The sequence below is a fragment of the Acanthochromis polyacanthus genome, chromosome 13 (assembly GCF_021347895.1).
Source record: "Acanthochromis polyacanthus isolate Apoly-LR-REF ecotype Palm Island chromosome 13, KAUST_Apoly_ChrSc, whole genome shotgun sequence".
In the NCBI taxonomy this organism is placed as follows: Eukaryota; Metazoa; Chordata; class Actinopteri; family Pomacentridae; genus Acanthochromis; species Acanthochromis polyacanthus.
The window spans coordinates 1,393,045-1,413,346 of NC_067125.1; the positions used below are offsets into that span (position 1 = coordinate 1,393,045).

Genomic DNA, 20,302 nt, shown 5'->3' on the forward strand with positions numbered 1-20,302 from the left:
GATTTTCTCGACGCCTGCTGAGTTCTGTGGTAGTCGTCCATTCGGTTCCTGTTAACACTCAACACAGCGAACAGCCTTTTTAACGGTGACTCCGGAGCACCAGGTGGCGCTACGGAACCAGAACCGCTGCTGACAAGATGAAGAGTTCGGTAGCAGACGCATGCGCATCGTGCAAACAGCGCATTCAGGCGGGTGTTGGGTGCTGACACGTCCGTTAACCTGGTTAGTTTCTCCGGTAAAGTAATGATTCTCCGGTGCTGACGCCGTGAACTTAAGGTCCGGTGTGAAGTCACCGGATGTTCTTATCGGTAACGGTTAGAAGTTAACTGCATTCTCTGTGTTTTTTTTACCCCTTAACTGTTCATTGCTAGCAGTTAGCCGCTAAAACGCACAGCTAACTGCTAAGGTTTGCCAGGAAGCTAACGTTAGCATCGACTGAAGCTACGAACGTCCCGGTGGAGCTCAGGTGTGTCCAGGTACAGACAATACACAGAGTACCAGTACACACACACACACACACACACACACACACACAGTATCAGTACACAGATTCAGAGTATTTGTACTCAGCAGGATGGAAACACTCAGTCGGGACGACTGTCTCTGTCCTGTCTGTCTGGAGATCTTCATGGAGCCGGTTACCCTGCCCTGTTCACACACCTTCTGCAAGGTAACACACCTGTCAGCAGGTATGGAGCTCTGGGGTGATATTTTTAGATACCAGAGGACCTCTGTGACGTTAGCGGTGCCGCTAACAGCTGTAGAACCTGAGAACGTTGTGCTGCACATGTTCTCACTGGAACACGTCTCATACTTGATGATACTCCTTTTTTTTTTCTAAAAACTGGGTTCTGTCGCTCTGACTAACAGAACACCTAGGGTCTGAGGGGCGGAGCCTGTCTCACCTGCAGCTGTGTGCAGCAAACAGGTGACCAGCGTTCAGTAGTCTGAAGCTGCAGTAAATTCCAGCCGTTTTCAGTACAAAAAAATCGCTCATATTCTATTTGTAAATAAAAATATATGACGAGAAATACAGGGAATATTGGACGCGCATCGCGAGGTGCATTTCCTTGAAAACGACCGATTCGTGGATTTTATACCGACTTCAAGACATGTTTTGGACAAAATAGTTTACTGAGTCATTCCATCTCATTTCAACAAATCTGAGGAAATTTTGTTGCATGACCTCCTCTGATCATCTCCAAACTTTTTTTTTAACTATCCCAACATAAGAATAGATTACTTGCAAAGTTTTAACATCATATGATTGCTATTTGCTAAGTTATAAAATATTTAAATCCCTATTTTTCCACTCGGAAATTGATATGTTAGGTAGAAAGGCTTGATTTAGGAAGATAATACTGGGAACTGACTGATGATATAGACTTACAAGTGATCTGAAGGGTTCAAACACCTTAACAATAGAGCAGGAAAAAAATTTGGAATGAATATACCCATTTCTCTGTGGTACAGGGCAATTTAAAAATTTGGCGAAAATGGCATTTTTCAAGAATTTAGGCATTTTTTTCACAAATTTTAATAAGTAACAAGGTTCATATGTTATAAAAATCTCAAAGTACCTTAAAAGTTCTCTCTAACCTAAAAATATCCAAGAGCTAGCTAGTCTCCTTAGACCTCAAAACGATGCCTATTTATGAAACAGACTGAAAAACACCATACATATATTGGCACAGAAACCAATGTGGGACATGGAGTAGAAACATGAAACTTTGTCTGTATAACAATAAACATCCGAATAATTGATATCTGAAGTATCAACATTGTTTCTTGAATCCTTCATGGCCAATTTAACCAAGAAATGCACTATGTTTTATAGGCGTTTTTTTAGGAATTCTAACTAATATATTGCAGTTAAAATGAGTTATATTGCCTTAGGTCCCATGTAAAACATGTAATTTGTCCCCAACTTATCACACCACTATTTCTGTCCTTTGAACTGCTTGAATTTCTCTGAAATCAGGCCATCATCTGCACCAGATATGTGGTACTGTCCACCACGGCGTGTTGAAGGAGCAGTGATTGGACAGAGGATGTGGGCTGTAGGCACCCACACTACGTCATCCTTTCTAGGCCATGTGAACTTCTTGCTGGGACCTTTTGGGTGCATGAATTTCACTTGCAAATCTTCAAATTCAGCTGATAAGTCAAATACGATACCGAGGCTGTCCTGAGAATGCAGTCTGGGAGTGATGCCATTTCTTCTTATTCAGTTACTGTATGAAAGAAAAAACAATGTCTATATAATAATTAACTTCAGATATGCCCTTTGTAACTTATACTACGATGCTGATGCTTCAGATTCATCTTTCATCTTTAGTTGGTCATGTAAATGGTTCCTAAAAACAAAAACGAGGATCAAAATGTATAGTAAATTGATTCAGCAGTTGCTCATCTTTGGCACAAGAAACAAATATGAAAGTAAGTTCACACATACTTCACACATACTAGTTCCTCCAAAAAAAATTTGAACCGCGTACCATGTATCCCACATGCACTTTTTAATGCCTAAAGTTAGGCTATTTTGGGTCTACACCTGAGTTCAACAGCCTATAAATCAATAAATAAGCTTTATTTTAATGTTTTAAAACTTTTACCTTATGCAACTTTCATTAGTAAAGAAGAAAATTCATTCTTTCAATGTCTTTTCACAAGAATAAGTCCTAAAATAGAGGCATGAAAAACCCAAAATAAAGTCGCCCATGAAATAATAAGGATATTTTGGGAAATTCCACAGTCCAGTATTTTTTTATTTTCATTCATTTCTATACTTTTCTCACCAGAAGGGTAAAAGTTTTGGAAGGGGAAAAAATTCTGACCATGTAAAAGGAGTATAAATTGCTTTTTTTAGTAGTTTAAAACCCTAAAATCATAGGCGAGGATTAAGTTTGGACTGACTATGGGTATTAGATTAGATCATTACTGCTTATACTGTATGTTTATAACCATAATACTTTGCATTTGTTCATAAAATTACCCAAATAAAGCCCAAAAAAAATTTTGGGAGGATCTGAGAAAGTGGTGCAACAAGCATTTGTTGAATTGACATGGAATGACTCTACTGGCTTGTGTCATCTGGATGTAAAAGGTTGGATTATGGCCGTTTTTTGTGGAATCTTTTTTTCTGTGTGTAATAATAAACCCGGAAATGTGAGTCGCGCTGTGTGCATTGAAGCCGTGTATAGAGAACGGATAGATGGATATTCGTATTTGTCGGACAGATGTGTTTATATTACCCGCTGTGGTAATCACATCTGAAAGTGGTTTATACCGGCGGATTCATGACAATCTAAGCTTTCCATCGGCGTATAGTGTTTGTATCATCGCGTTTGCAGCCGTCGGACATTCTTGAAATTCCTATGCACAAACACTGCTCAAAAAAATTAAAGGAACACTTTGAAAACACATATTTCAATACGGAGAAAAAACAAACTGGATCTTAGCATTGATATGGACTGGATAATGTGTTAGGAATGAAAAGTGCCACATTGTTTGATGGGAATGAAAATGATCAACCCCCCAGGAGGACTAAATTCAAGACACCCCAAAATCAAAGTGAAAAACTGATGTGGCAGGCTGGTCCATCTTTCTGAAATTCCTTGGCAGCAACTCAAAATGGTATTCAGTAGTTTGTATGGCCTCCATGTGCTTGTATTCATGACTGATGATGCCGGGACAAGCTCTGAATGAGACGATGGATGGTGTCCTGGGGTATCTCCTCCCAGAACTGGACCAGGGCATCACTGAGCTCCTGGACAGTCTGAGAAGCAACCTGATGGTGTCGGATGGAACAAAACATAATGTTCCAAAGGTGTTCTATTGGATTCAGGTCAGGTGAGCGTGGGGGCCAGCTAATGGTATCAGTTCCTTCATCCTCCAGGAACTGCATGAGTTCTCTTACCACATAAGACTGGGCATTGTCCTGCACCAGAAGGAATCCAGGACCACTGCACCAATGTAGGGTCTGACAATGGGTCAAAGGATTTCATCCTGATACCTAAAGGCAGTCAGAATGCCGTTGTCCAGCCTGTAGAGGTCTGTGTGTCCCTCCATGGATATGCCTCCCCACACCATCACTGACCCACCGCCAAACCGGTCATGCTGAACAATGTTACAGGCAGCATAACGTTCTCCACGGCTTCTCCAGACCCTTTCATGTCTGTCACATGAGCTCAGGGTGAACCTGCTCTCATCTGTGAAAAGCACAGGGCACCAGTGGTGGACCTGCAGATTCCTGTGTTCTATGGCAAATACCAGCCGAGCTCCACGGTGCCGGTCAGCGAGCACAGCGGGCACTAGAGGACGCTGGGCCCTCAGACCACTCTCATTAAATCTCTTTCTGATTGTTTGATCAGAGACATTCACACCAGTGGTCTGCTGGAGCTCATTTTGTAGAGCTATTGCAGTGCTCATCCTGGTCCTCCGTGCACAAAGGAGCAGATATCTGTCCTGCTGATGGGTTGAGGACCTTCTACAGTCCTGTCCAGCTCTCCCAGACTAACTGCCTGTCTCCTGGAATCTCCTCCATGCGCTTGAGAATGTGCTGGGAGACACAGCAAACCTTCTGGTAATGGCACACATTGATGTTTCATCCTGGAGGAGTTGGACTGTCTGTGGAACCTCTGTAGGGTCCAGGTATCGCCTCATGCTACCAGAAGTGACTCTGACCCTAGCCAAATGCAAAACTAGTGAAAAACAGTCAGAAAACATCAGGAAGGAAAAAAACATCAGTGTCCTTCACCTGTAAACTCATTCCTGTTTTGGGGGTTGTCTCATTGTTACCCCTCTAGTGCATCTGTTGTTAATTTTATGAACACCAAAGCAGCTGAAACTGACTAAAAACCTCCTCAGTTACTTATTGACCAGATCAGTATCCCACATGTTTCACTGATTTGATGCTATACTTAGATTAAAAAGTGTTCCTTTCATTTTTTTGAGCAGTGTATGTTGAGTGGATTCAGAGCAGAAACATTTCAGTAGACAGAGATGTTTGAGCTGGTCCTCCCTCCCCGAACAGGTTAGTCCTGTTTACTAGCAGCCTGAACAGCTGACTAACCCACACCAACATGGGTTCAACGGGGTGCTCTCCAGCTGGTTATAAACTCAGAGCATCATGTGAACCTTCAGAGCAGCAGGACTTAGTGACTCTTTATTTCCTCTGGATGAATGTTGGTGCTCATGAAGAAGAAGAAGAACGTCTTTCTTCACTAAACTATTAAAATCGCGGCAGAAATACTGCATTCGGGTTGTTCAGACCAATGTTTATCTGTTCATGGTGGAGCTTTAATTCTGATGTAGTGCAGTTTAATGAAACACTGAAAAATATTTCATTTATTTATGACTAATAATAAATCATCAACACTACAGTAGTTTCTATACGCACGTGTATTCATTGTGTGTCTGTGTGCATTCATTGTGTGTCTGTGTGTATTCATTGTGTGTCTGTGTGTATTCATTGTGTGTCTGTGTGTATTCATTGTGTGTCTGTGTGTATTCATTGTGTGTCTGTGTGCATTCATTGTGTGTCTGTGTGTATTCATTGTGTGTCTGTGTGTATTCATTGTGTGTCTGTGTGTATTCATTGTGTGTCTGTGTGCATTCATTGTGTGTCTGTGTGCATTCATTGTGTGTCTGTGTGTATTCATTGTGTGTCTGTGTGTATTCATTGTGTGTCTGTGTGTATTCATTGTGTGTCTGTGTGTATTCATTGTGTGTCTGTGTGCATTCATTGTGTGTCTGTGTGCATTCATTGTGTGTCTGTGTGTATTCATTGTGTGTCTGTGTGTATTCATTGTGTGTCTGTGTGCATTCATTGTGTGTCTGTGTGTATTCATTGTGTGTCTGTGTGTATTCATTGTGTGTCTGTGTGTATTCATTGTGTGTCTGTGTGCATTCATTGTGTGTCTGTGTGCATTCATTGTGTGTCTGTGTGTATTCATTGTGTGTCTGTGTGCATTCATTGTGTGTCTGTGTGCATTCATTGTGTGTCTGTGTGCATTCATTGTGTGTCTGTGTGCATTTATTGTGTGTCGTTGTGTGTATTCATTGTGTGTCGTTGTGTGTATTCATTGTGTGTCTGTGTGTATTCATTGTGTGTCTGTGTGCATTCATTGTGTGTCTGTGTGTATTCATTGTGTGTCTGTGTGCATTCATTGTGTCGTTGTGTGTATTCATTGTGTGTCTGTGTGCATTCATTGTGTGTCTGTGTGCATTCATTGTGTGTCTGTGTGCATTCATTGTGTGTCTGTGTGCATTCATTGTGTGTCTGTGTGCATTCATTGTGTGTCTGTGTGCATTCGTTGTGTGTCTGTGTGCATTCATTGTGTCTGTGTGCATTCATTGTGTGTCTGTGTGTATTCATTGTGTGTCTGTGTGCATTCATTGTGTGTCTGTGTGTATTCATTGTGTGTCTGTGTGTATTCATTGTGTCTGTGTGCATTCATTGTGTGTCTGTGTGTATTCATTGTGTGTCTGTGTGTATTCATTGTGTGTCTGTGTGTATTCATTGTGTCTGTGTGCATTCATTGTGTGTCTGTGTGCATTCATTGTGTCTGTGTGCATTCATTGTGTGTCTGTGTGCATTCATTGTGTGTCTGTGTGCATTCATTGTGTGTCTGTGTGTATTCATTGTGTGTCTGTGTGTATTCATTGTGTCTGTGTGCATTCATTGTGTGTCTGTGTGCATTCATTGTGTCTGTGTGCATTCATTGTGTGTCTGTGTGTATTCATTGTGTGTCTGTGTGTATTCATTGTGTGTCTGTGTGTATTCATTGTGTGTCTGTGTGTATTCATTGTGTCGTTGTGTGTATTCATTGTGTGTCTGTGTGCATTCATTGTGTGTCTGTGTGCATTCATTGTGTGTCTGTGTGCATTCATTGTGTGTCTGTGTGCATTCATTGTGTGTCTGTGTGCATTCATTGTGTCTGTGTGCATTCATTGTGTGTCTGTGTGTATTCATTGTGTGTCTGTGTGCATTCATTGTGTGTCTGTGTGCATTCATTGTGTGTCTGTGTGCATTCATTGTGTGTCTGTGTGCATTCATTGTGTGTCTGTGTGCATTCATTGTGTGTCTGTGTGTATTCATTGTGTGTCTGTGTGCATTCATTGTGTGTCTGTGTGCATTCATTGTGTGTCGTTGTGTGTATTCATTGTGTGTCGTTGTGTGTATTCATTGTGTGTCGTTGTGTGTATTCATTGTGTGTCGTTGTGTGTATTCATTGTGTGTCGTTGTGTGTATTCATTGTGTGTCGTTGTGTGTATTCATTGTGTGTCTGTGTGCATTCATTGTGTGTCTGTGTGCATTCATTGTGTGTCGTTGTGTGTATTCATTGTGTGTCGTTGTGTGTATTCATTGTGTGTCTGTGTGCATTCATTGTGTGTCTGTGTGCATTCATTGTGTGTCGTTGTGTGCATTCATTGTGTGTCTGTGTGCATTCATTGTGTGTCTGTGTGCATTCATTGTGTGTCTGTGTGCATTCATTGTGTCTGTGTGCATTCATTGTGTGTCTGTGTGTATTCATTGTGTGTCTGTGTGTATTCATTGTGTGTCTGTGTGTATTCATTGTGTGTCGTTGTGTGCATTCATTGTGTGTCGTTGTGTGCATTCATTGTGTGTCGTTGTGTGCATTCATTGTGTGTCTGTGTGCATTCATTGTGTGTCGTTGTGTGCATTCATTGTGTGTCGTTGTGTGCATTCATTGTGTGTCTGTGTGCATTCATTGTGTGTCGTTGTGTGTATTCATTGTGTGTCGTTGTGTGTATTCATTGTGTGTCTGTGTGCATTCATTGTGTGTCTGTGTGCATTCATTGTGTGTCTGTGTGCATTCATTGTGTGTCTGTGTGCATTCATTGTGTGTCTGTGTGCATTCATTGTGTGTCTGTGTGCATTCATTGTGTGTCGTTGTGTGTATTCATTGTGTGTCTGTGTATTCATTGTGTGTCTGTGTGTATTCATTGTGTGTCTGTGTGCATTCATTGTGTGTCTGTGTGCATTCATTGTGTGTCTGTGTGCATTCATTGTGTGTCTGTGTGCATTCATTGTGTGTCGTTGTGTGTATTCATTGTGTGTCTGTGTATTCATTGTGTGTCTGTGTGCATTCATTGTGTGTCTGTGTGCATTCATTGTGTGTCTGTGTGTATTCATTGTGTGTCTGTGTGTATTCATTGTGTGTCTGTGTGCATTCATTGTGTGTCTGTGTGCATTCATTGTGTGTCTGTGTGCATTCATTGTGTGTCTGTGTGCATTCATTGTGTGTCTGTGTGTATTCATTGTGTGTCTGTGTATTCATTGTGTGTCTGTGTGCATTCATTGTGTGTCTGTGTGCATTCATTGTGTGTCTGTGTGCATTCATTGTGTGTCTGTGTGTATTCATTGTGTGTCTGTGTGCATTCATTGTGTGTCTGTGTGCATTCATTGTGTGTCTGTGTGCATTCATTGTGTGTCTGTGTGCATTCATTGTGTGTCGTTGTGTGTATTCATTGTGTGTCTGTGTGCATTCATTGTGTGTCTGTGTGCATTCATTGTGTGTCTGTGTGCATTCATTGTGTGTCTGTGTGCATTCATTGTGTGTCTGTGTGCATTCATTGTGTGTCTGTGTGCATTCATTGTGTGTCGTTGTGTGTATTCATTGTGTGTCTGTGTATTCATTGTGTGTCTGTGTGTATTCATTGTGTGTCTGTGTGCATTCATTGTGTGTCTGTGTGCATTCATTGTGTGTCTGTGTGCATTCATTGTGTGTCTGTGTGCATTCATTGTGTGTCTGTGTGCATTCATTGTGTGTCGTTGTGTGTATTCATTGTGTGTCTGTGTATTCATTGTGTGTCTGTGTGTATTCATTGTGTGTCTGTGTGCATTCATTGTGTGTCTGTGTGCATTCATTGTGTGTCTGTGTGCATTCATTGTGTGTCTGTGTGCATTCATTGTGTGTCGTTGTGTGTATTCATTGTGTGTCTGTGTATTCATTGTGTGTCTGTGTGCATTCATTGTGTGTCTGTGTATTCATTGTGTGTCTGTGTGCATTCATTGTGTGTCTGTGTGCATTCATTGTGTGTCTGTGTGCATTCATTGTGTGTCTGTGTGCATTCATTGTGTGTCGTTGTGTGCTTTCATTGTGTGTCGTTGTGTGCATTCATTGTGTGTCGTTGTGTGCATTCATTGTGTGTCTGTGTGCATTCATTGTGTGTCTGTGTGCATTCATTGTGTGTCGTTGTGTGTATTCATTGTGTGTCGTTGTGTGTATTCATTGTGTGTCTGTGTGCATTCATTGTGTGTCTGTGTGCATTCATTGTGTGTCTGTGTGTATTCATTGTGTGTCTGTGTGCATTCATTGTGTGTCTGTGTGTATTCATTGTGTGTCTGTGTGCATTCATTGTGTGTCTGTGTGTATTCATTGTGTGTCTGTGTGTATTCATTGTGTGTCTGTGTGTATTCATTGTGTGTCGTTGTGTGTATTCATTGTGTGTCTGTGTGCATTCATTGTGTGTCTGTGTGTATTCATTGTGTGTCTGTGTGCATTCATTGTCTGTCTGTGTGTATTCATTGTGTGTCTGTGTGTATTCATTGTGTGTCTGTGTGTATTCATTGTGTGTCTGTGTGCATTCATTGTGTGTCTGTGTGCATTCATTGTGTGTCTGTGTGTATTCATTGTGTGTCTGTGTGTATTCATTGTGTGTCTGTGTGTATTCATTGTCTGTCTGTGTGTATTCATTGTGTGTCTGTGTGCATTCATTGTGTGTCTGTGTGCATTCATTGTGTGTCTGTGTGCATTCATTGTGTGTCTGTGTGCATTCATTGTGTCGTTGTGTGCATTCATTGTGTGTCGTTGTGTGCATTCATTGTGTGTCTGTGTGCATTCATTGTGTGTCTGTGTGCATTCATTGTGTGTCTGTGTGCATTCATTGTGTGTCTGTGTGCATTCATTGTCTGTCTGTGTGCATTCATTGTCTGTCTGTGTGCATTCATTGTCTGTCTGTGTGCATTCATTGTCTGTCTGTGTGCATTCATTGTCTGTCTGTGTGCATTCATTGTGTGTCTGTGTGCATTCATTGTGTGTCTGTGTGCATTCATTGTGTGTCTGTGTGCTGCAGGCCTGCTTCCTGGAGTCGGTGGATAAGGCCACGCTGTGCTGCCCTCTCTGCAGGAGGAGAGTCTCCACGTGGGCTCGTCTGAACAGCAGAACCAACTCTCTGGTGAACCAGCAGCTGTGGCAGCAGATCCAGGACCGGTTTCCTCTGCAGTGTCAGCGGCGCCTCAGCGGCCAGGACGCCGTGGATGATGACCGCCCAGGTATGCAGACATCCCATAATGCTCAGAGCGGGCTGAAGGTCAGGAAGCAGCATGGAGCTGATCCACCTGATGTGCTGATTGATTAGAAGCTGCAGTTCCACCTCCTGAACGCTAGTTGGAGCTGCTGTTTCTATAGTTTCTCTAAATTACTGCACCACAAAGGTAGTGTCTACAGATACGGACCCGTACCCGCAGCCTGTGGCCTACGGATACGGCACTTTCCCTTATCATAAATATTAATGAGCCGTACATAAATATTAATGAGCCGGCTGATGAACGCGCTTCGTGATTGGCTGGTAATCCGACGGACATAAATATTAATGAGCCGGCGACGCTGATGAAGGCGCTTCCGTGATTCGAGGTGAATCTGCGGAATGAATGGCGGAACTAACAGCCAGCAAACTATAAGTATTTTTTCACCTTCAAAAGTAGCGACAGACTATTACATATTAAGAACCTAAACAAAACCCTGACGTATTTTCTGCGTCTGTCAACACAGACACTGTCACAGTCACTTTAATGTTAGCGGACTCTGTTGAATGGCTAAGTTACATCACCACAAACAAATCTCACAATATCACAGTAAATCCAGTTTGTGGTTTTTTTTAATTCATGCCGAATTAAAGAGCTGCTCCTCACCATTCACGAGTGTTTGTTTCATATTCGACATCCTTAACTTTATCTTGTAAATTAGCGTCCGAAATTAAATGGGAACATTTGCAATGGAGTTCGTCAGCCGCTTCCACCACTGAACGCGGTAAACTAATTAATAGGAACTGGACTTCAAACAATTTAGACACGCCGTCTAAAAGCATAAAAACTGCAATGTCTACGTAAAGTGTGAGAGGAGACGGTGTATTTTTGGTTAAATTATACAATGTTCGCCGTCAAAGTCATTCATATAAACTGCCTGTAATGTGCAGCAAATAGTAGTTAACCAGCGCCAGCTCTTCAGTGACCTTAACGGGTCCGTACCTCTAGTACAGATGCTACGGGTACGGGTCCATACCTCTAGCATCAACCCACCACAAAACTGACCAGTTTGGAAATCCAGCAAACTGTGGCAGCAGGCTGTATTTATGGAGGCTGCAGTGTAGAGAATGTTCTTAGAATGTTCCTGCAACATTCCTGAAACGTTCCTACAATTAACTACTAATGCAACCAAGTTTTAGTCAGCAGATGAAAAAAGTGTGTGTGTGTGTGTGTGTGTGTGTGTGTGTGTGTGTGTGTGTGTGTGTGTGTGTGTGTGTGTGTGTGTGTGTGTGTGTGTGTGTGTTTGCGTGCGCAGTGTCTGTGTGTCTTCATAGACTCAGTGAACCTGGCGAGTTGCGTCAGGAATACGAGGACCAGATCACCAAAGTAAGTTTTCCCTCCAGATGGAGGTTGGGGATGTTGGGGTAAGATGGGCAGGGTTCTCACCAGAATTTTTTTCAGCGTAACGGCAGGTCCTCCTGCGCGCGCAATAGACGGGAACGGGTCAATCGACAGGAAAGTACAGCTGAGGTGGGGAGACATAAATTAACCTAGATAGGCACCCAGTCGATAAAAACAAACACACATGGCGTTATCTGTCAAAATAACAGCAGCGGCCCTAATCACAGTGTTGACCCTTCCTGTTCGGCCCCCGACCGTGGTCAGGAAGCCCGGGGTTAACCCCCTTCACTTCATCAGCAGCCGTAGAGGCAAAGACACAGGAGCCCAGCCGTATCGAAGAACACTGCAGCCTTTATTGTCTATAAACAGTGGCTGAACCGCACTGTACCACCAACCAGCAACTACACACCTTCTCTTCTCTTCTACAGAACTGCCGTCTCTCTCACTCGCGCTGCATTCAGGGTCGCTCGGACATCTCGCTCTCCTCCTCTCTCACACTCACACACGCTGCTCTCTCTCCCTCTCTCATGATGGAGCCACACACTCTCATAACAATATTTTAAACTGATAGCGTAACGGGCCGTTATGACAGCGTAACGGGCCGTTATGACAGCGTAACGGGCCGTTACGCTGAAATACGCTGGCGAGAACCCTGATGGGGGATGTTGGGGAAGATGGGGGATGTTGGAGTAGCTTTAGTAATTATTGTTTTCAGACTCTAATCTGTGGCTGCCTCCCAATTTCGCTGCTAGCCATTAGCAAAGCATTAGCAACTGGGAAAGCAGTTAATATCCTGATTCATGTTGATGTTTGTGCTTGTAGTTCAGTTTTTGCAGATTGTGTCTCTGCAGAGGGATGAGGCCGTTTGAACAGAGAATGCAAGTTAATCTGAATTTAGAAACATGTTACCCTGCTACAGCTATTGTTAGCCGTAGGCTAAGAGGCACAGCTAACCTCTTAGTGTTAGTACTAGCCTAGCACCTTTAAGTGGAATTAGTTCTAGCTACACTGACACCAACAGCTGATTATTTAAGTGTTGGGGTTATTCTCCTTCTGATTCACCTTCAAACAGCTCTGCTAGCTGGAGCTGCTAACAGGCTAATCTGTTCACCTTTTATTGGTTGTTGCAGTGTGACGTCATACAGCCATCAGTCTAGTATTGATTAGACTGGTCCTGGCTCTGGTTCTGTTGAATAAAGGCCTGTTTTTCCAGCTGACAGAGGAGAAGCGAGTTCTGGAGGAGCAGCAGAGGAGAGCCAGCGAGGAGCTGATCCAGAGGCTGCTGGAGGAGGAGAAGGAGCTGCTGCAGGAGGAGAAGAGGAAGAGGCAGGAGGACGAGAGGCTGGCCAGGCTGCTCAGTACCCAGCTGGTTAGTTACTCTCTGCTGGTTAGTTACTCTCTGCTGGTTAGTTACTCTCTGCTGGTTAGTTACTCTCTGCTGGTTAGTTTCTCTGCTGGTTAGTTACTCTCTGCTGGTTAGTTACTCTCTGCTGGTTAGTTTCTCTGCTGGTTAGTTACACTCTGCTGGTTAGTTACTCTCTGCTGGTTAGTTTCTCTGCTGGTTAGTTACTCTCTGCTGGTTAGTTACACTCTGCTGGTTAGTTACTCTCTGCTGGTTAGTTACTCTCTGCTGGTTAGTTTCTCTGCTGGTTAGTTACACTCTGCTGGTTAGTTACTCTCTGCTGGCTAGTTACTCTCTGCTGGTTAGTTACTCTCTGCTGGTTAGTTACTCTGCTGGTTAGTTTCTCTGCTGGTTAGTTACACTCTGCTGGTTAGTTACTCTCTGCTGGTTAGTTACTCTCTGCTGGTTAGTTACTCTGCTGGTTAGTTTCTCTGCTGGTTAGTTACTCTCTGCTGGTTAGTTACTCTCTGCTGGTTAGTTTCTCTGCTGGTTAGTTTCTCTGCTGGTTAGTTTCTCTGCTGGTTAGTTACACTCTGCTGGTTAGTTACTCTGCTGGTTAGTTTCTCTGCTGGTTAGTTACTCTGCTGGTTAGTTTCTCTGCTGGTTAGTTACACTCTGCTGGTTAGTTACTCTCTGCTGGTTAGTTACTCTGCTGGTTAGTTACTCTGCTGGTTAGTTTCTCTGCTGGTTAGTTACACTCTGCTGGTTAGTTACTCTCTGCTGGTTAGTTACTCTGCTGGTTAGTTACTCTGCTGGTTAGTTTCTCTGCTGGTTAGTTACACTCTGCTGGTTAGTTACTCTCTGCTGGTTAGTTTCTCTGCTGGTTAGTTTCTCTGCTGGTTAGTTACACTCTGCTGGTTAGTTACTCTGCTGGTTAGTTACTCTGCTGGTTAGTTACTCTGCTGGTTAGTTTCTCTGCTGGTTAGTTACTCTCTGCTGGTTAGTTACTCTCTGCTGGTTAGTTACTCTGCTGGTTAGTTTCTCTGCTGGTTAGTTACACTCTGCTGGTTAGTTACTCTGCTGGTTAGTTACTCTGCTGGTTAGTTACTCTGCTGGTTAGTTTCTCTGCTGGTTAGTTACTCTCTGCTGGTTAGTTACACTCTGCTGGTTAGTTACACTCTGCTGGTTAGTTACTCTCTGCTGGTTAGTTTCTCTGCTGGTTAGTTACACTCTGCTGGTTAGTTACTCTGCTGGTTAGTTTCTCTGCTGGTTAGTTACTCTCTGCTGGTTAGTTACACTCTGCTGGTTAGTTACTCTCTGCTGGTTAGTTACTCTCTGCTGGTTAGTTTCTCTGCTGGTTAGTTACTCTCTGCTGGTTAGTTTCTCTGCTGGTTAGTTTCTCTGCTGGTTAATTACACTCTGCTGGTTAGTTACCCAGCTGGTTAGTTACTCTGGTGGTTAGTTACTCTGATGTAAGCCAAAGACCCCCTGTATTGGCATTTATTGGAAAGAATATATAAATGCTAAGCAACATGTTTCAATATATAAAGTTTATCAGCTCTAATTTGGTGCACCTGTCAATTACTAATAATCAGCTGCATCGATCAGTAAATATGTTAACACATGTTCAACTGTTTCCTACCATCATAAATGCACATATTACAATAAAACTCCAACAAAGAATGATAACTCCCCTCTGACACCCCATATCTCTGACTGGAATTTAGAGTTTGTCGAGGCACCTTACACACAGAAAGTTAGGAACTGTTGAACCCTCTGTCTTGTTCACACCTCAGGTTACTGTCACACTGTCCGTCAGGTGGTACAGGTGTGTCCGTCAGGCGGTGCAGGTGTGTCCGTCAGGCAGTACAGGTGTGTCCGTCAGGCGGTGCAGGTGTGTCCGTCAGGTGGTACAGAGTGGACCACTTATTTCACTTCCTGTGTTTGTCTCCACTAACTTGTCTCCGGTTTGTCGTCCTGCAGAACTCTGCTCCCGTCCCTCAGCAGAACCTTCGTCCTGATGTGACTGCAGCCCAGAAGAAGAAGGAGGTCGGACAGATCGAGCGGTGAGTGGAGTGCAGCTGATGTGTTGCTAACATGTTTAATGAACGTTTGAATCACGTTCTCGCTGCAATCAGGATGTTGACATTGGCCCTGTTGCTGGTCAGACTGCTGGTTGAATGTTGAATGTCTACTGCTAAGATTCTCTGATTTTATAGTCAGATCCATAAATATCTGGCTGTTACCTCAGTTTTCATCATTCCAGCTCTGTACAGCACCACAGTGGATTTAAATAAAACAATCCAGATGGTTTAAAGTTCAGACTTTCACATCTAGTTAGAATATTTACATCCTCACCAGGTGATTGGTGGAGGAGCTACAACACATTGTAGAAGAACCTCCACCTCTACAAGGGACCAAAAATAACTGGACAAACTAACATAGTCACAGATGAAATTATCACCTTTAACATTTGGTTTCCTAAAGTGTGGAACCTTAAGATATCTCCAGATGCTGGGTTTGGTTCCTGGTGATCTTCTCCCAGACCGCTGCTGCCGCTGTCTGCACTTCCTGCTGCTTCTTGAGGCATTTTCCCCTCAGTTCTGTCTTCAGCAAGGAGCTGAAGTGGAGTCAGATCAGGTGACTGACTCAGCCTCTGCAGAACATTTTACTTCTCTGGTTTCTTTGGAATTTTCCTCCCGTCATCGTCCATCTGTACCGTGAAGCTCCATCCACTGAGTTCTGAAGCATCTGGCTGAAGATGATCAGATAATATTCACGAAACACTCCAGAATTTATCCTTCAGTCAGCAGTTACTGTACATCATCAATGAATGTAAGAGAAGCAGTTCTACTGGCAGCCATACAGGGCCACACCATGATACTACCTCCACCATGCTTCACTGATGAGGTCATGATACTACCTCCACCATGCTTCACTGATGAGGTCATGATACTACCTCCTCCATGCTTCACTGATGAGGCCATGATACTACCTCCACCATGCTTCACTGATGAGGTCATGATACTACCTCCACCATGCTTCACTGATGAGGTCATGATACTACCTCCACCATGCTTCACTGATGAGGTCATGATACTACCTCCACCATGCTTCACTGATGAGGCCATGATACTACCTCCACCATGCTTCACTGATGAGGTCATGATACTACCTCCACCGTGCTTCACTGATGAGGTCATGATACTACCTCCACCATGCTTCACTGATGAGGTCATGATACTACCTCCACCATGCTTCACTGATGAGGCCATGATACTACCTCCACCATGCTTCACTGATGAGGTCATGATACTACCTCCACCATGCTTCACTGATGAGCTGGTATCTTTGGACCTTAAGCAGTTCCTTCCCTCCTCAGTCTCTTCTCTTCCCATCGTTCTGGTCCATGTAGGTCTTTGTCTCGTGTCCACAATGCTGCACCAGAAATAGGAGAGCTTACCTCCATGAATTTCTTTTTCAGTGTGCGATCACATGACAGCTCCACCAGCTGACTCTCTTCATTGCTTGGAAATGTGAAGCTTTCCAAGTCAATTCCAAAGTGGTCGCGTATCCAATCATCCCTCCGTTTCTCGGGAAAGTAGTGATTAAACTGCTCCAGAAGTTTATTCAGACGTGTCGTGATCGTTTTGCTCATTACATTTTTTCCTCCCGTGTCCAGTTGCTGTCCCTCATGACAGGCATTAGGGAACATGTCGAGCCGTTTTTTTTAGAAAACCCATAAGGAGATCTTTTCTTGAAAGCTTCGAATTTGTCATGTTGTTCAAAAATGTTGTGCCCTCTCCCCTGCACAGACACATTTAATGCATTTAACTGTTCAAATACATCAGCAAGATAAGCAACATGTGGGAGCCACATACTGTCACTGAACAGGTCTGTAAGAATCGAATTGTTTTGAGCAAGAAAGGCTGCCATTTCAGCTCATAGTTTGTAGAAACGGGACAATACTTTTCCCCTCATAAGCCAGCACACCTTGGCATGATACAACACTTGCACATGCTCACTACCAAGATCTTGGCACAGTTTTTGAAAACATGGGTGTTCTTTGCACTCCGTTTACTGTAATTTACCACTTGGATGACATCATTTAATGTTCCGTGAAGCATGGGTACCATGTCCTTTGCTGCTAGCGCCTCCTGATGCAAAAAACAATGGTTCCATGTTGCATTCGGAGCTTTCTCCAGTATTCTCCTCACGACCCCCGAGTTTTTTCCTGTCATAGAGGCAGCACCATCAGTTGTGATACCGACACACGTCCCAGCTTTTTCTATGGTGTGAAATGGCGGGTGTCAACTCGCATTACAGAGCATTATCACCATCCACTGTTGAGGAGTATGAATGACACTCAATTTATTTTCTTGGCGTTTTTTTCCCCAGGCAAAGGCCAGCAACCCACTGAAAACGGTGACCCACTTTTGGGTCGCGACCCACCAATTGAGAAACACTGCTCTAGATCTTTAATTTGATCCTTGTAGATGAAATAATGAGGAAATAACAGACACCTGGCCATAGATCAGCTGAGCAGCTACGTGTCCAGTTACTGTTGGTCCCTTATGAAGGTGGAGGGTTTGTCTGAAATGCGTTTTAGTTTCTCCATGATCTCCTGGTCTGATGTAAATACTCAGATCTGAAAGTCAGAACTTAAAGACCTCCTTGATTGTTTCATTTAGATCCATGGCGGTGGAGTTCAGAGCCCAGATGATGAAACTGAGTCAACGTCCAGATGTGAATAATCCTGACTGTATTTACCTGTCTGTCTGTCGGTCTGTCTCAGGTTCCTGTGTCCTCGGGCTCCGCCCACCTGCAGCCTTCAGTCCAATAAGGTCAGTCTGAACCTGTGGTAGATTCGGAACAAACCTGAGCACGACCTCATGTTTCACTTCCTGTTTCAGGAGAACATCCTGGTCTCTGAGGGTGCACTGCAGCCGGAGCTTCCTCACCTGGACTATTATGGACCTCAAACGGAGCTCCGCCCCCTACAGGAGGAGGACCAGCTGACCACACCAGGAGGCCCCTCAGCCAAGAGGAAGAATTCTGAGCTGGACACCACAGAAGAAGAGGTGAATGACATCACCAAGCGAAGGTGCCACCCGTCCTCTCTGGAGGCGGGGCTGGTCCTGCAGGGTGCCGCCCAGCGGGAGACGGAGCTTCAGGACCGATGGCAGCAGGAGGAGGAGGACCGGAGACTGGCTCTGCTGCTGCAGAAGGAGCTGGACAAGGAGGAGAGACAGAAGGCCATCGACAGACGCAAAGGGTCCGCCAACGCCCACCTGCTCCGCCAGCGCCGACAGACGAGGAACGAGGCCGGCAGCTCCGGTACCAAGAGTCTGAACAGGGTCGAGTCCACCAGCAGCTCCAGCGCTTCTCCGAAGACCTCACCCTTCAGAAGCCGGAAACAGAAGACCCTGACGGAGATGTTCTCCAGTCTGAGCAGCTGAGCCTATCTCCTCCATCAGAGCTGTTTCTACTTCCTGTTGCTGCTGTGAATAAAAACTGTTGACACACGGACACTAATTTTCTTTCACTTTCAATTTTTTGTGGCCAAAGTCTGCAGACATTGTCCATCTGTGAGACTGCAGCTGTCTGCATCCTCTGAGCCTCATTAAAGCAGACAGTGACTGCTGCAGCGCTGAGTGTCCAACAGGGGGCGCTTCATGTTGGAATCATGGAGCACTTCAACTCACCTGTAGATTGTAAAGCTGGAAGTCTTCTCAGATGTTGTGTGTAACATGAACATGCGTGTTCGTCTCCACACGCAGCAGAGTGTAAGATGTACTGAGGCACTAAGACACTCTCACAGGTTCCAGATGTTTTCAGGTGTTTTTCTTCAGAACATGGAGGTGTACAGCTCACCTGTAGGCCACCTCACAGCTAAGTAACCAATAGGGTTCCAGCTCTGTATAGCCCCGCCCCCTCACTGCTTCCAGGTTCCAGCAGGTTTATTTGCTTTCTACAGCTGCTTCTGCTAAACTCAGAAATGTGTGAACCTGTTGGTCAGGGACGGTTTTCTTCCTGAAAGTGGGCTGGGCTTCAGCTCTCAGAACTGTTGGAATGTGATTGGTTCTTGTGTTTGCTGATGTTTCCACCTGGAGATCTGTCAAGCTGCATGTCCACTAGATGCGATTTCCCCGCACGGCAACACACCGCATCTGAACATCTCACGGCTGGTGGGCGGTCACTAGCAGACCACAACGTGGTCACGTGACCGAGCTTTCAGCTTGACTGTCCAGCAGGCATGTCAGATAAACACAGCGGCTCGGCCACAAACTTTCCCTTTGATTTCTAAAACACTTCAGCGAAAAGTATTTCTGAAAGCATTTGAGGAGAGAAATAATCTGCAGCAGCTGAATCTGTCCTGGTTTTATTTCACTGATGGTTAGTTTAGATGTTTGAGGACAGTTTCAGGATGCGTGGAATCTCTGCTCTACTTTGTGCAAATGAGCTGCAGGTAAACACACCTGATCACAGATGAAATCCACCACAACCGGACCAAAATGCCACATGTGGGGTGTTTCCAGCTGTGATCAGGTGTGTTTACCTGCAGCTCATTTGCACAAAGTAGAGCAGAGATTCCACGCATCCTGAAACTGTCCTCAAACATCTAAACTAACCATCAGTGAAATAAAACCAGGACAGATTCAGCTGCTGCAGCTTATTTCTCACCTCAAATGCTTTCAGAAATACTTTTCGCTGAAGTGTTTTTGTAATAATATACAAAGTTTGCAGCCGAGCCGCCATGTTGGTCCGGTTTGAAATCCAGGAGCAGACCAGCCCCCGAGTCGATGCGTTTGTCCAATCAGGGGAGGAAAGCAGCTTAAAGAAGGTGTTGAACACAGTTCACTGTGGAGGAGAAGCTTCTAACAGCTGGATCTGAGCACGGATGGTAACCATCAGTGTTTTAGAAATAAAAGGGAAAGTTTGTGGCCGAACTGCTGTGTTTATCAGACTGATCTGTTGGACTGTCAGCTGAAAGCTCGGTCATGTGACCACGCTGTGGTCCATTAGTGACCGCCCACCGGCCGTGCGCTGTTCAGATGCGGTGGGTTGCCGTGTGGGAAAATCTCATCTAGTGGACACGCACCTTCAGACTCCTCCCCCTTCTCCTTACCTGTCTCTTGCCTTTGTTTTAGTTTTCACATTTTCATATTACAAAATAATAAAAAGTTCTCAAAGAAAGAATAAACATGTAAAAAGTTCCAGATTTACGAATCATAAATCTTTAGTTTGACCAAAGTGAAGATATTTTGTTTTCTTTGTGTTTT

General features: G+C 44.1%; 1 protein-coding gene and 1 long non-coding RNA gene across 13 annotated transcripts; one reads left to right on the top strand and one right to left on the bottom strand.

Moving 5' to 3' along the window:
• The first annotated feature begins 143 nt into the window (after positions 1-143).
• Positions 144-20,236, top strand: rnf168 (ring finger protein 168). Of its 8 annotated transcripts, none has more exons than XM_051957507.1 (9): positions 144-222; positions 372-476; positions 571-670; positions 10,105-10,303; positions 11,592-11,662; positions 12,891-13,046; positions 15,003-15,085; positions 17,815-17,863; positions 17,933-20,236. In XM_051957507.1, exons 3-9 carry the CDS (start codon positions 575-577, stop codon positions 18,476-18,478), a joined length of 1,200 nt encoding a protein of 399 aa, XP_051813467.1. In that variant the 5' UTR covers positions 144-222; positions 372-476; positions 571-574; the 3' UTR covers positions 18,479-20,236. The 8 variants fall into 8 exon arrangements, with proteins under 8 accessions (XP_051813467.1, XP_051813465.1, XP_051813469.1 ...); XM_051957505.1 differs by having other exon boundaries at positions 574-670; XM_051957509.1 differs by having other exon boundaries at positions 372-466; positions 574-670.
• On the bottom strand, positions 15,861-16,404 carry LOC127536653 (uncharacterized). Of its 5 annotated transcripts, XR_007945730.1 has the most exons (4): positions 16,303-16,404; positions 16,159-16,194; positions 16,015-16,122; positions 15,861-15,978 (listed from the first exon to the last, which is right to left on the bottom strand). It is a non-coding gene; the product is annotated as an uncharacterized LOC127536653 (long non-coding RNA). The 5 variants fall into 5 exon arrangements; XR_007945728.1 differs by having other exon boundaries at positions 16,015-16,194; XR_007945729.1 differs by lacking the exon at positions 16,159-16,194 and having other exon boundaries at positions 16,303-16,393.
• Positions 20,237-20,302: the final 66 nt, after the last annotated feature.